The sequence below is a fragment of the Sarcophilus harrisii genome, chromosome 2 (genome assembly GCF_902635505.1).
Source record: "Sarcophilus harrisii chromosome 2, mSarHar1.11, whole genome shotgun sequence".
NCBI classification, from domain to species: Eukaryota; Metazoa; Chordata; class Mammalia; order Dasyuromorphia; family Dasyuridae; genus Sarcophilus; species Sarcophilus harrisii.
In genome coordinates, this window is record NC_045427.1 from 478,764,920 (window position 1) to 478,777,936 (window position 13,017).

At 31.2% G+C, this 13,017-nt stretch overlaps 1 protein-coding gene across 2 annotated transcripts in view; it reads left to right on the forward strand.

Annotated features, from left to right (window-relative positions):
- The window catches only part of STXBP1 (syntaxin binding protein 1), a 99,926-nt gene that overhangs the window by 50,429 nt on the left and 36,480 nt on the right, over positions 1 to 13,017 (forward strand). For both annotated transcript variants that reach the window (XM_031954680.1, XM_003757363.4), the window contains exons 3-7: positions 98 to 179; positions 1,350 to 1,426; positions 2,132 to 2,210; positions 4,948 to 5,051; positions 9,004 to 9,152. In XM_031954680.1, coding sequence (XP_031810540.1) covers positions 98 to 179; positions 1,350 to 1,426; positions 2,132 to 2,210; positions 4,948 to 5,051; positions 9,004 to 9,152 — 491 coding nt within the window. The remainder of the gene's footprint in view (positions 1 to 97; positions 180 to 1,349; positions 1,427 to 2,131; positions 2,211 to 4,947; positions 5,052 to 9,003; positions 9,153 to 13,017) is intronic.

A 13,017-nucleotide genomic window follows, 5' to 3' on the forward strand; every position in this document is an offset into this window, starting at 1 on the left:
CATTTTGGCTTTGGAGGCATTTACTAGGTTATCTTATAAAGCATCAGTTACTATAAAGTTCCTTGGCCACAGTCCTCAGATTTATATTTTTTCCCAGGTGTTGGTGGTTGATCAACTCAGTATGAGGATGCTTTCATCTTGCTGTAAGATGACAGATATTATGACTGAAGGGATAACAAGTGAGTATATAACACATCAGATTTTTAAAATATTTACAGCTCTCTCTAGTTGGGAAGCTCTTCAGAGCAGTATGGTATAGTAATTTGTGAAACTACTAATATAGTTAAAAGGCAATGTATTTGGAAGCTATTGATTTCCCTAAAAGAAGTTAACCTATACTTTTCTTTTCCACAAAAAAGTCTGATGGAATCATTGGTATAATATGACAACTACTATTTTTTTTCCTGCCCAGAGGCAACAGATTGATTGTTTTTGGTATAAATAAAAATATAACACATTTAGAAATTATTCAGGATAAAAATATTCTATAAATTTGAATTGAGTTGTCCCCAAAATGATATTTAACCTGAAATTCTCTATCATTTAATTATGAAGAATGGCTCCGATATTGTAATTATACTACTCTTTGTACAACAAGACCTTAAACCTTCTCAGGCAACCAATATATTATGGGATGATAACTATCAGAAAGCTCTTCCTTTTAGGTAAAGGAGTTAGCTCTATCTTTTAAAAGTATCTACTTAAGCTTTAACAAAATGAGGTTGTAGTCTTTGGCCTTCTTAGAGGAATATATAAAATCTTATTGGAATACTATTATTACTTACAGAGTTTCCAAAGACCATCAATGAAAATTATTAAATAATGGTTTAGAAATAAACTGTACTGAGATATGTTAAAGATGAATTGGGATTATTTTCATGGAAAAGAGAAATCTGATAATAGTGTTCTCTGGATTGAGATTGTTATCTTTGGTGGTAGTAAGTAAATGGTGTTATCCAGGATAGTGCATCTGTAAATGAACTTAAATTTCACAAGGAATTATTCATATGAAATAATTTAATTCAATAAATATTTATTAAATACATACCATGTACAAGGTGCTGTACTAGTTGTGAGGGATAGATACAAAGATAGAAACTGAAAACAGTTCCTGTTCTTCACATTTCTTGGACTCTCTAGGCATAAAGCTAGAAAAACACACACTGTCAGGGGGTATTATAACTTTTAAAGAAAGAAGAAAATAAACTTTAAGAAAAGAAAGCATTAATTTAATCCAAATCACCCTGGAAATAGTGTGGACAGTATAGGTTGCTTAGGATATATTCAGTTTCATGATGAAACTATGCCATTTGTTTTCCTTTGAGAGATGATTATATTTTCTTATTCAGTTGTGGAAGATATCAACAAGCGTCGAGAGCCACTTCCCAGTCTGGAAGCTGTGTATCTCATCACTCCCTCTGAAAAGGTAAATTTTTCCCCAAAAGAGTTTTAGTTGAAGCTAGGGTAGCCTCAGTTTCTGTGCAACATAAGTTATTTGGCGTTTCTAGGTTAAGCATCTACTTAACATACTACTTTTGTTCAGTTTGCAATCCACAGATCAGTAGGAGTAAGGGAGGGGGTGGTGGTGCTACTACTGCTGCTGCTAATATGTTTTAAGTAAGCTTAATGAGATTTAGCAGCTGTTCATAAAGCCAGAGGTGGACTGGCACAGCTCTAATTTGTCTCTAAATTCATTAGTATTCTTGTTTTTGTATATTGGCTAAATTCTTTCAGTTTCTGTATAAACTCTCTGGGTTCTATTAGCAGTAAGAATCACCTTAGCTGGAACATTCTATATTAGGCAATATCTCAACTTACAGATTTTTATATTCTGAGCTGAGCCAGCTCTAGAGCATTGGAAGACTCTACTTCTGGCCTCATTGTTCTAGGATAGAACAAAAGCCTTTGCCTTTTTTATGCTTCTGATAAATTTCTTGAGAATCTTACATCTTAATCTATATTTAATACAGATAAATTATTTAAAATTCTGTATTAAATATTCTTTATTTGTGAATATTCATTGATAATACCTGTTATTATTTTACAGAGCTTGAATTTGGCTCAGTGACAATTATAGATTTTATTTATCTCCAGAATTTATTTTTCATTACCTTTTTCTCCCTTCCTATAGTCTGTCCATTCACTCATCAGTGACTTTAAGGACCCACCAACTGCCAAGTATAGAGCTGCACATGTATTTTTCACTGACTGTAAGTATACTATATCTTACAGAAATAGTAATAAAAAAGTCCCTTTCCTGTTTTTCTTCACCATATTTGTCAGCAGCCCTTTCATCCCATATCAAAATTGTACAGCAGAAAAATTCCAAAATGATACAAAATTTATTTGTAAATAATAATAGTTGTCAGTCTTTGTTTTAGATTGTTATTTTCTAACCAACAGTAAGCATTATTTGGAATGGACAGAAGTGAGACTCATTTCCACTAAGATTAGAGGTGAAACAAGAATGCCAATAATCACTATTATTATTCAACATTGTACTAAAAATGTGGGCTTTAGCAATTAAAAAAAAAGAAAGAAATAGGAATTAGAAGAGACAATAAGGGAATAAAATGATCACTTTGCAGATGACATGATGATTTGTTTATAGACTTCTACAAAATCATCCAAAAACCTGGAAACAATTAACAGTTTTAGAGAAGTTGCAGAATATAAAATAAACCCACACAAATCATCAGCATTTCTATATATTATTGACCAAGCCCAGAAGCAAGAGATAGAGAAATTCTATTAAAAATAATTATAGACAAAATAAATTATTTGTGATCTACCTGTGGACAAACTCAAGAAATATATTGACATAGTCATGAAAAACTTCTCACACAAATAAAGTCAGATCTAAACAATTGGGAAAATATCTCTTGTTCATGGCTAAGCTGAGCTAATATAATTAAAATTACAATTCTGTCTAAAAAAAAAAAAAGATTGTTATTTTCTTCAGAAGATGTCATAAACAAAAGAGTTAGAAAAAACCCATTGGATTATTTATTCCTTCCTTAGAGCACTGATGCACAGGATTTACCAATTCTAAGGATAATGGATTTAATTTAACATTGAAACAAATATCCTTCATTCTCAGTCTGATTTTTAATGGCTGTGTATAAACAGGATTCTTTGCAGCAGATGAGTGTGGTCTGATTCCCCTTTTGCTATTTATTCATTAGTTCTTCTGAAGTAGTGCTGAAGGACTTTGCCAATAACCACTAGGAGTGGCAAAAAGGACTTGGGAACATAAACACAAGTACGGTGAAGGATGAAAAAATTTTAAATCATGTCACCTTAAGCTATAATCTTCTAGTGGTTTGTTTCTAAAATTATTCTACCAGAGAGATCTGTAATATCTTTCCAAAATGGATATTAAGTGCTTCAGGTAGCACTTGTTCTCCTTTACTTGACTTGGATACTTGTGGAAAAAATAATATAATTGTGGAGTCTACTAATGGTAGACAGTAATATCAAGTAGCATATTATAGTGGGAAAAATGTTGAACTTCATGTCAGAAGAGGCCTGGATTCAGATTCTGCTTATGACATTTATTAGCTGTGATCATAGGCAGGTCACTTAATCTACCTGGACATCAGTTACTTCATATGTAAAGTGAGAATAAATATATTTATAGTACCCATCTCACAAAGTTATTGTGAGGATAAAATGAGGCACTTGATGTGAAGTGCCAAGATTACATTAAAGCACTATGTTCTCTCTTATTCTAGCATCTACATAATTTGTGCTGTTGAACTAGCCCAGTTTTTTCACCAATAAGAAATAAAACTCTACAACTAAGAAAATGGAAAATTTATAGCAATTTTATATTGTTTGAAGGTAATGTCAGGATATGAATGGGAAAGGCAACAGGCAGATTATATCTTAAGACATCAGGCATATATAAGCCTGTTGCTTTCTTCTGTGTAGCTAAAATAATTTGTTTATATCAGCATTTATGAATGCTGCCATTGGATTATGCTTGTGAGGTCTTTAGCATTTAGGAGAAAGTATTATCCCATTCTGTATTATGATGCTGTTGGGTGTTGACATTATTCAGTAATATTATGTATCTACTATGTGCCAGCTACTTCTTTTATAAATTACAATTTTTTTTTGTTCTTTTACCAACACTGCCTCTGCATCTTGGCATAGCAGATAGAACCTGGCAAAAAAGCTTTGGGCAAATCATTTAACTTTTCGCTGAGCTAGGCAGCTTTCCAAGAGTATAAGGTTTTTAAAATTAGATTTTGTTTTTTCTAATTAAAATCCATTTTCTTTTCTTTCCATTTCCTTCCACCAATAAAAAAAGAAAACTCTTATAACAAATGTACATCATGAAACACAACAAATTCCTTCATTTACTATGTTCAAAAAATGTCTAATTCTGCATCTTGAGTCCATCACCTCTGTGTCATGATTTGGTAACATACTTCATCATTGGTCCTCTGGAATCACGTTGCATTGATCAGAATTCCTAAGGCTCTGAAGTTGTTTGTTTTTATAAATATTGTTGTTATTGCATAAATCATTCATTTGCTTATTTCACTCTGTAGTAGTTCTAAGATTATCAAGTTAAAAAGAGGGTGCTGTGACCTGCATTGTTATGTGGGTTTGTTTGTACAAGCTTACAAACAGACTCCTTATTCAGGAGTTCCTATACCAATGCATTCAGAGATCCAATCCTTGTCCTTTCTGTTCTTTTCTTCTGATTTTTGAAACTAGTTAACTTTCATTGAATCTCAAGTAAATTTTTATTTATTGCTATTTTGATACGTTATACATTATGGATGTTAGGTTTTTAGGGTGTGCTGAACATTTTAGTTGTTTGTCAAATTGTAGTAAATATTGAGTGATATTAACTATTTATTTGAAGCACTTAAAATGAAACAAAAAATTAACGCAAATTATTGTATTGTAACATTTATTATTGTTGCTTTTTAGCTTGCCCAGATGCTCTGTTTAATGAGCTGGTAAAATCTCGTGCTGCCAAGGTCATCAAAACTCTTACAGAAATCAACATTGCATTTCTTCCATATGAATCACAGGTGAGTACAAACAGAAAATATACATAAAAATCACTATTGTATAATGATTATTTCATCCAAGCCTCTGGCAGGTTCTCAAGAAATGTCACAAAAAGTAGTACTTTTGTACAGGATTTGATGATGTTATCCTATGAGTTTGTTGCATGGTTCATCATTTAGGTAGTGTAAGAATTGATGCTTATGTAACAGAAATAATATTCAAAAATAACTAACTCCTCTCTCTGTCTTGCTTACTGGTCTCCTTTCTGAAGGCTCATCCTTCACTATGTTTTTGTTTGTGTGCCCAAGCTCTTCTTGACACTCCTCTTGACCAATATTTGTTTATTAGCAAAGTCCTTTAGCACTACTTCAGAAGAACCAATGAGAAAAGAGCAGGAGGGGAATCAGACCACATTCATCTGCTGCAAAGGATCTTGTTTATACATAGCAATAATTTCAGCTTGTCACGTGTTTAAGGAACAGATGGCAGCCATCGGGCCCCTTTTTTAACCCTTTAAATGCCCAATGTCAGCAATAAGGCATCAACATTGGATAAGTTAATTTGTAGTGGAAGAGAATATCAGAATTTGGTTTCCTATGGGGGAAGTTATTTTATCCAATAAAAAAAGAATTTTCCAATCTTTGAAAGATATTTTGCACCACAAAATAAATGATTTGGAAGTATTAAATTTCCATAAGTCAGCCTGTAGAGTTGTAAAGCTCTGCTTTAAGAAGTTAAAAAGAATTAAAACTTAGAGCATTTAATACCATCTTCTTTTCTTACTCTTCAGTCTTGAATGGAAAACCTATTTTCTTGAATGAAAATTTTAATGCTTTTTGTTTTACAAAGCACTCTTTCTCACAGTACAAGTATAATTATTCCCATTTTATAAAAAAGGAAACTGAAGCCAGAAAGATTCTTACTTGTCCAAGGCCACACAAGCTGTTAAGTACCAGAAACAATATTCAAATTCACTTCTCCTGACTCCAGGTTTACTACCTTTCCATTTATCATGTTTTCTTTAATTCTTTTTTTTTTTTAATTTAAATTCTTACTTACTTTTAATTAAATTAAACTCTATTTTTTAAAAATTTATTTTATTACAGCTTTTTATTTATAAAACATATGCAATTTTTCAACATTAACCCTTGCAAAACTTTTTGTTCCAAATTTTCCCCTCCTACTCTCCTCCCCTCCCTTAGAAGGCAGATAATCCAATAGATGTTAAATATATATTAAATCAATATATGTATACATTTTGTACTGTTATCTTGCTGCATAAGATAAATAATCTCTAGAAAGAAAAAAAACCCTGAGAAGGAAAACAAAAATTCAAGCAAATAATAACAGAGTGAAAATGCTATGTTTTGGTCCACACTCAGTTCTCATAGTCCTCTCTCTGGATGTGGATGGCTCTCTTCATTACTGACACTTGGAGCTGATTTGAATCATCCCATTGTTGAAGAGAGCCACGTCCATCAGAATTGGTCATTGTATAGTCTTGTTATTGCCATGTATAATGATCTCCTGGTTCCGCTCATTTCACTTAGCATTAATTCATGTAAGTCCAGTTCTCTCTGAAATCATCCTCTTGGTCATTTCTTACAGAACAATAATATTCCATAACATTCATATACCATAATTTATTCAGCCATTCTCCAATTTATGGGCATCCATTCAGTTTCCGGTTTCTAGCCACTACAAAAAGGGCTGCCACAAACATTTTTGCACATGTGGGTTCCTTTCCCTTCTTTAAGATCTCTTTGGGATATAAGCTCAGTAGTAACACTGCTGGTCAAAGGGTATGCACAGTTTGATAACTTTTTTAGCATAGTTCCAAATTGCTCTCCAGAATGGTTGAATCCATTCATAGTTCCACCAACAATGTATCAATGTCCCAGTTTTCCCACAATCCTTCCAACATTCATCATTATCTTTTCCTGCCATCTTAGCCAATCTGACAGGTGTGTAGTGTGGTATCTTAGAGTTGTCTTAATGTGCATTTCTCTGATCAGTAGTGATTTGGAGTACGTTTTCATATAACTAGAAATAGTTTCTATTTCTTCATCTGAAAATTGTCTTTTCATATCCTTTGATTGCTTATCAATTGGAAAATGATTTGATTTCTTATAAATTTGAGTCAGTTCTCTATATATTTTAGAAATGAGGCCTTTATCAGAACCTTTGAATGTAAAAATGTTTTCCCAGTTTATTACTTTCCTTCTAATCTTGTCTGCATTAGTTTTGTTTGTACAAAAACTTTTTAATTTAATATAATAAACATTATCTATTTTGTGATCAGTAATGATCTCTAGTTCTTTGGTCACAAATTCCTTCCTCCTCCACAGGTCTGAGAGGTAAACTATCCTATGTTCTTCTAATTTATTTATAATATCATTCTTTATGTGTAGATCATGAACACATTTTGACCTTATCTTGGTATACAGTATTAGGTGTGGGTCAGTGCCTAGTTTCTGCCATACTAGTTTCCAATTTTCCAAGCAGTTTTTGTCAAATAGTGAATTCTTATCCCAAAAGCTGAGATCTTTGCGTTTCTCAAACACTAGATAACTATAGTCATTAACTATTTTGTCCTGTGAACCTAACCTATTCCACCGATCAACTAGTCATTTTTTAGCCAATACTAAATAGTTTTGATGACCACTGTTTTATAATACAGTTTTAGATCTGGTACAGCTAAGCCACCTTCATTTGATTTTTTTTCATTAATTCCCTTGAAATTCTTGACCTTTTATTTTTCCAGATGAATATTGTTATTTTTTTCTAGGTCACTAAAATAGTTTCTTAGGAGTTTGGTATAGCACTAAATAAATAGATTATTTTAGGTAGTATTGTCAGATTTATTATATTCACTCAGCCTATCCAAGGGCACTTGATATTTTTCCAGTTCTTTAGATCTGACTTTATTTGTGTGGAAAGTGTTTTGTAGTTTTGCTCATATAATTCCTGACTTTTCCTTGGCATATATAAATTCTACTTTAATTAAAATATTTATTTGCCCAAAATTTTACTTACAAAATAATCCTAATTATTTAGCTAATCATGTTGATTTAGTATATTAGTATACCCATAAGAAATAAAGACTTTGTTAAAACAATAGTAAACTTATATTTCACCTTTAAGAGCTTTTAGATTTTTGCCTCTTTGGTGCTGTTCTAAAATTAATATCTTGACTTCATGTTGATAGGCAGCAAATAAGAGGTTCAATTCTAGTGACACAAATCCTTTTAAGATCTCAGTTCAGGTCTTCTTGGCAAGTGCAGTGAAGCAATTTTCAAAGACCTTTGAATTCCATGAAATAGAGAAGTTTTCCTCATATTGCTATCCAGGACTGTAGTAGCATAATCACACTTCATACACTCCAACCTTCTAGTTGAAGTTTTTCACCTCTTGGGAAATCTTTGTATCTGGCTTAGCACCCAGACCCTCCTAACTGTAGCTTTATTCTCCAACATGAGGAATTTGTCTCTCATATTCTTTCTTTTCTTTTCTTTTTTTTTTTTTTAAACCCATTGTGAGTTCAAAAACAATATATGTTGTTTGATTTGTTTGACAGTTTGATTTTAGCATAACCAACCATAATATATTTCACAGAGATTTCAAAAAATAAAAAAGTAAAACAATTCTAATCATTTTTATCACTAAAAGCAACCAGTTTAAGTTAAGTGAACATAATGGAGTAGGAATCCATCTGACAAAAGACTAAACTGAAGTTATTTCAGGAAAAGATTTAAATGTTCAGGGAACATGGTTCTGATTACATTCTCTTTACTTTTAAGTAACAGAGTATGAGCTTCTGTTACATTTTTTATGCAAAGGCTACTTATGCCATTCAAATCTTATTCTTGGGGAAATATTGGGATGAATATATTTATTCATTTAAGGTTTTCTCCCCTTTGGCGAAAGAACTTTTATTCTGAATATAAGTACTATCCATTGTCTCCTTTTCAGGTATATTCCTTGGACTCTGCTGATTCTTTTCAAAGTTTCTATAGCCCACACAAGGCTCAGATGAAAAACCCAATCCTGGAACGACTGGCAGAACAGATTGCAACTCTGTGTGCCACTTTGAAGGAATACCCAGCTGTACGATATCGAGGGTAAGACAGTATATTAAAGGTCATGTAATAGAAATTAGGGCTTCTTTTAAATTCATTCATTATTGGTATTGGAAGTTTTCTTTATATACACAGGTATACACACACACACACACACACATATATACACACACATACTAACATGCATACATAGGCACACATATAGACAGATAATAATTATAGTATATATAATTTTATGTATGTTAATATATATTATACTACACTCCTGAGACATTGTGACATAGAATACATTTTGTAATATGGTGCATATATAAACACATAAAGATACATATTATATCATATAGTATAGAAAGAGTTTGGGTATAGTGAAAGGTGAACATTTACTTACAGGGAAAAAGGTTTCTGCATTTTATTAAATGTAAGATAGTTAATGCACTAGAAGATAGTCTGAGAACTAATTAATAAAGAAAAGTTTTCAATTTTAGTAATTGAAAAAGACATATCCTCACATCTATGTTATAACTTAGGATGATGAGAATGAATCTGTCACTCAGATATCTGATTGAGGGATGAGCACTCCATGTAAGCTACATGTGATAGTGATTTATATTAAAACCCTGCTGCATAAATTTTATATTTATTTATCTGTATACATGTGTGTACAAGTGTGTGTATACACACACATTTACACATACACACACATATATGTATACATATCTCAGGGATTGTGGGTTTAGTTCCAGACCAATGAAGTATAAAATCCTCAATAAAGTAAGTCACACAATTTTGGGGGGTTCCCAGTGCATATAAAAGTCATGTTTATACTATATTGTAGTATGTTGTATGTAGTAGTAACATGTCTTAAAATATATATATATCAAAATTTTAAGATACTTTATTGCTAAAAAATATTAACCATCATCTGAACCTTAGCAAGTTGTAATCTTTTTGATGGAGAATCTTGTCTCTGAGCTTAAAGTTACTGACTGATTCGAATAGCGACTGCTAAAGGTTGGAGTAGCTATTGCCTTTAAAATGTAAAATAATCAAACTAACAGAAGGCTAAACATAGATTCTTTGTTTTATTTTATAGATTATTAATTTTTCTTAATAGTATTTTTTTTCAAATACATGAAAGATAGTTTTCAGTATTCATTTTTGCAAAATCTTATGTTCTGATTTTTTTCCACTCTTCTTTCCCTCTCTCTTCCCCATGACAGCAACCAATACAATATAAGTTACATGTACAGTTCTTCTAAACATATTTCTATTTTTGTCATACTGTGGTAAAAAAATCAGATCAAAAGGGGAAAAAATAAAAAAGCAAACAAACAACAACTAAAAAAATGGTGGAAATACTATGCTTTGACTTACATTCAGTCTCTATAGTTCTCTCTCTGGATATGGATGGCCCTTTCCATCACAAATCTATTGAAATTGCCTTGAGTGACCTCATTGTTGAAAAGAGCCAAATCTATAATACTTGATCATCACATAATCTTGTTGTTGTTGTGTACAGTGTTCTCTTAGTTCTGCTCTCTTCATTTAGCATTATTAGTTGATATAGGTCTTTCCAAGCTTTTCTAAAATCAGCTTGCTCATCATTTCTTAGAAAACAATAATATTACATTATATTCAAATGTCATAATTTATTCAGTTATTTCCCAAGTGAGGAGTATTCACTAAATTTCCATTGAACTCAGATTCCTTGCCACTACAAAAAGAACTGCTACAAACACTTTTGCACATGTGGGTTCCTTTTCCCTCTTTTATGATTTGTTTGGGATATAGACCCAATAGAGACTACTAGATACCCAATTTTATAGCCCTTTGGGCATAATTCCTATTTGTTCTTCAAAATAATTGGATCAGTTCACAGTTCTATCAATGGTGCTTTAGTGTGCCAATTTTCTCATATCCCCTCTCTCATATCATTACTTTTTCCTGTCATCTTAACCATTCTGAGAAGTGTAAAGAGGTACCTGAGAGTTGTCATAATTTGCATTTCTCTAATCAGTAGTGGTTTAGAACATTTTAAAAATTTGACTTTCAAATAGTTTTAATTTCTTTGAAAATTGTCTGTTAATATCCTTTGACTTCTTATCAAATGGGGAATGGCTTGTATTCTTATAAATTTGAATTAGTTTTCTATATATTTTAGAACTGAGACCTTTATCAAAAACACTGGAATAAATTCCCCTCCCTCCCAGCTTTCTGCTTCCCTTCCAATCTTGGCTGTATTGATTTTGTTTGTGTAAAAACTTTAATTTAATGTAATAAAAAATTATCCATTTTACATTTTATATATTTATATATATTTAGTTTATTCTTTGGCCATAAATTCCTTCCTTCTTCACAGATCTTAGAGGTAAACTATCCTTTGTTCTCCTAATTTGCTTATAGTATCACCCTTATGTCTAAATTTTATGTCTAAATCATGAACCTATTTTGACTTTATCTTGGTGTAGGGTATTAGTTGTTGGTCAATGTTCAGTTTCTGCCTTACTATTTTCCAGTTTTCCCAGAAATTTTTGTCAAACAGCAAGGTTTTTTTTTTTTTTTTTCCAAATAATGAGTTCTTATTTTGGGGTTTATCAAACATTAAATTTTACTATAATTGTCGACTATATTGTGTCTTATAAACTTAACCTATTCCACTGATACACTACTCTATTTCTAAGCAAGTACCAAAAGGTTTTGATGACTGCTGCTTTATTGTGTAGTTTTAGGTTTGACACATTTAGGCCACTTTCCTTTGCATTTTTTTTCATTAAAGAATTACGTTTAGAAAGCAATTTAAAATTCTATGAATAAAGTGACAGAAATATCCATTTCTCTAGATTTAGAGATCTCATTACTAGGAATATGAACATTTTAGCTACTTTATTAATATAATTCCATGCTTATATTCCAATGAGAGTATTGAAGAAAGGACCCACTTACATAAAAATATTTATATCAACACATTTTGTGCAAAGAATCAGAAACAAAGTAGATGCCCATTGATTAGAGAATGATTAAACAAAATAACAGTACATGAATTTAATGGGATAATCCTATCCTGTAAGAAATGATGTGTGTCAAAAATTGACCAAGTGTTAGGTTATAAAAACCTTACAATCAAATGCAGAAAGTAGGTCATGATGTTTTTCAGATCGTGATGCAATAAAAATTACATGTAATAAAGGGACATGGAAAAATAGACCAAAAATTAATTGGAAACTGAATAATCTAATCCCATAGAAACTAACAATAATCTCATCCAAGAGAATGACAATAATGAGACAACATACCAAAATTTATTGGATGCAGCCAAAACAGTTCTTAGAAATTTTATATATCTAGATGCTTATATGAATAAAATAAAGAGAAAATCAATGAATTAGGCATGCAACTAAAAAAGCTAGAAAAAGAACAAATTGAAAATCCCCAATTAAATACCAAATTTGAAATTCTGAAAACAAATAATAAAATTTGAAAACAAAAAATAAAATTGAAAATAAGAAAATTATTAAACTAATAAAACTAAGACTTGATTTTATGAAAAAACAACAAAATTGATAAACCTTTAGGTAATTTGATTAGAAAAATTAAAGAAAAAAACCAAATTACCAGTATAAAAATGAAAACAGTGAATTTAGCTCCAATGAAGAGGAAATTAAAGCAATAAGTAGGAACTATTTTACCTAATTGTATGCCAATAAATCTGATAATCTAAGTGAAATGGATAAATACTTACAAAAATATAGTTTGCACAGATTAACAGAGGAGGAAATAAATTACTTAAATAGTACCAATTTAGAAAAATAAATTGAACAAGCTATTCCCTAAGAAAATTGGATTTACAAGTGAATTCTACCAAACATTTAAAGAACAATTAATTCCAATACTGTACAAACTTATCTGG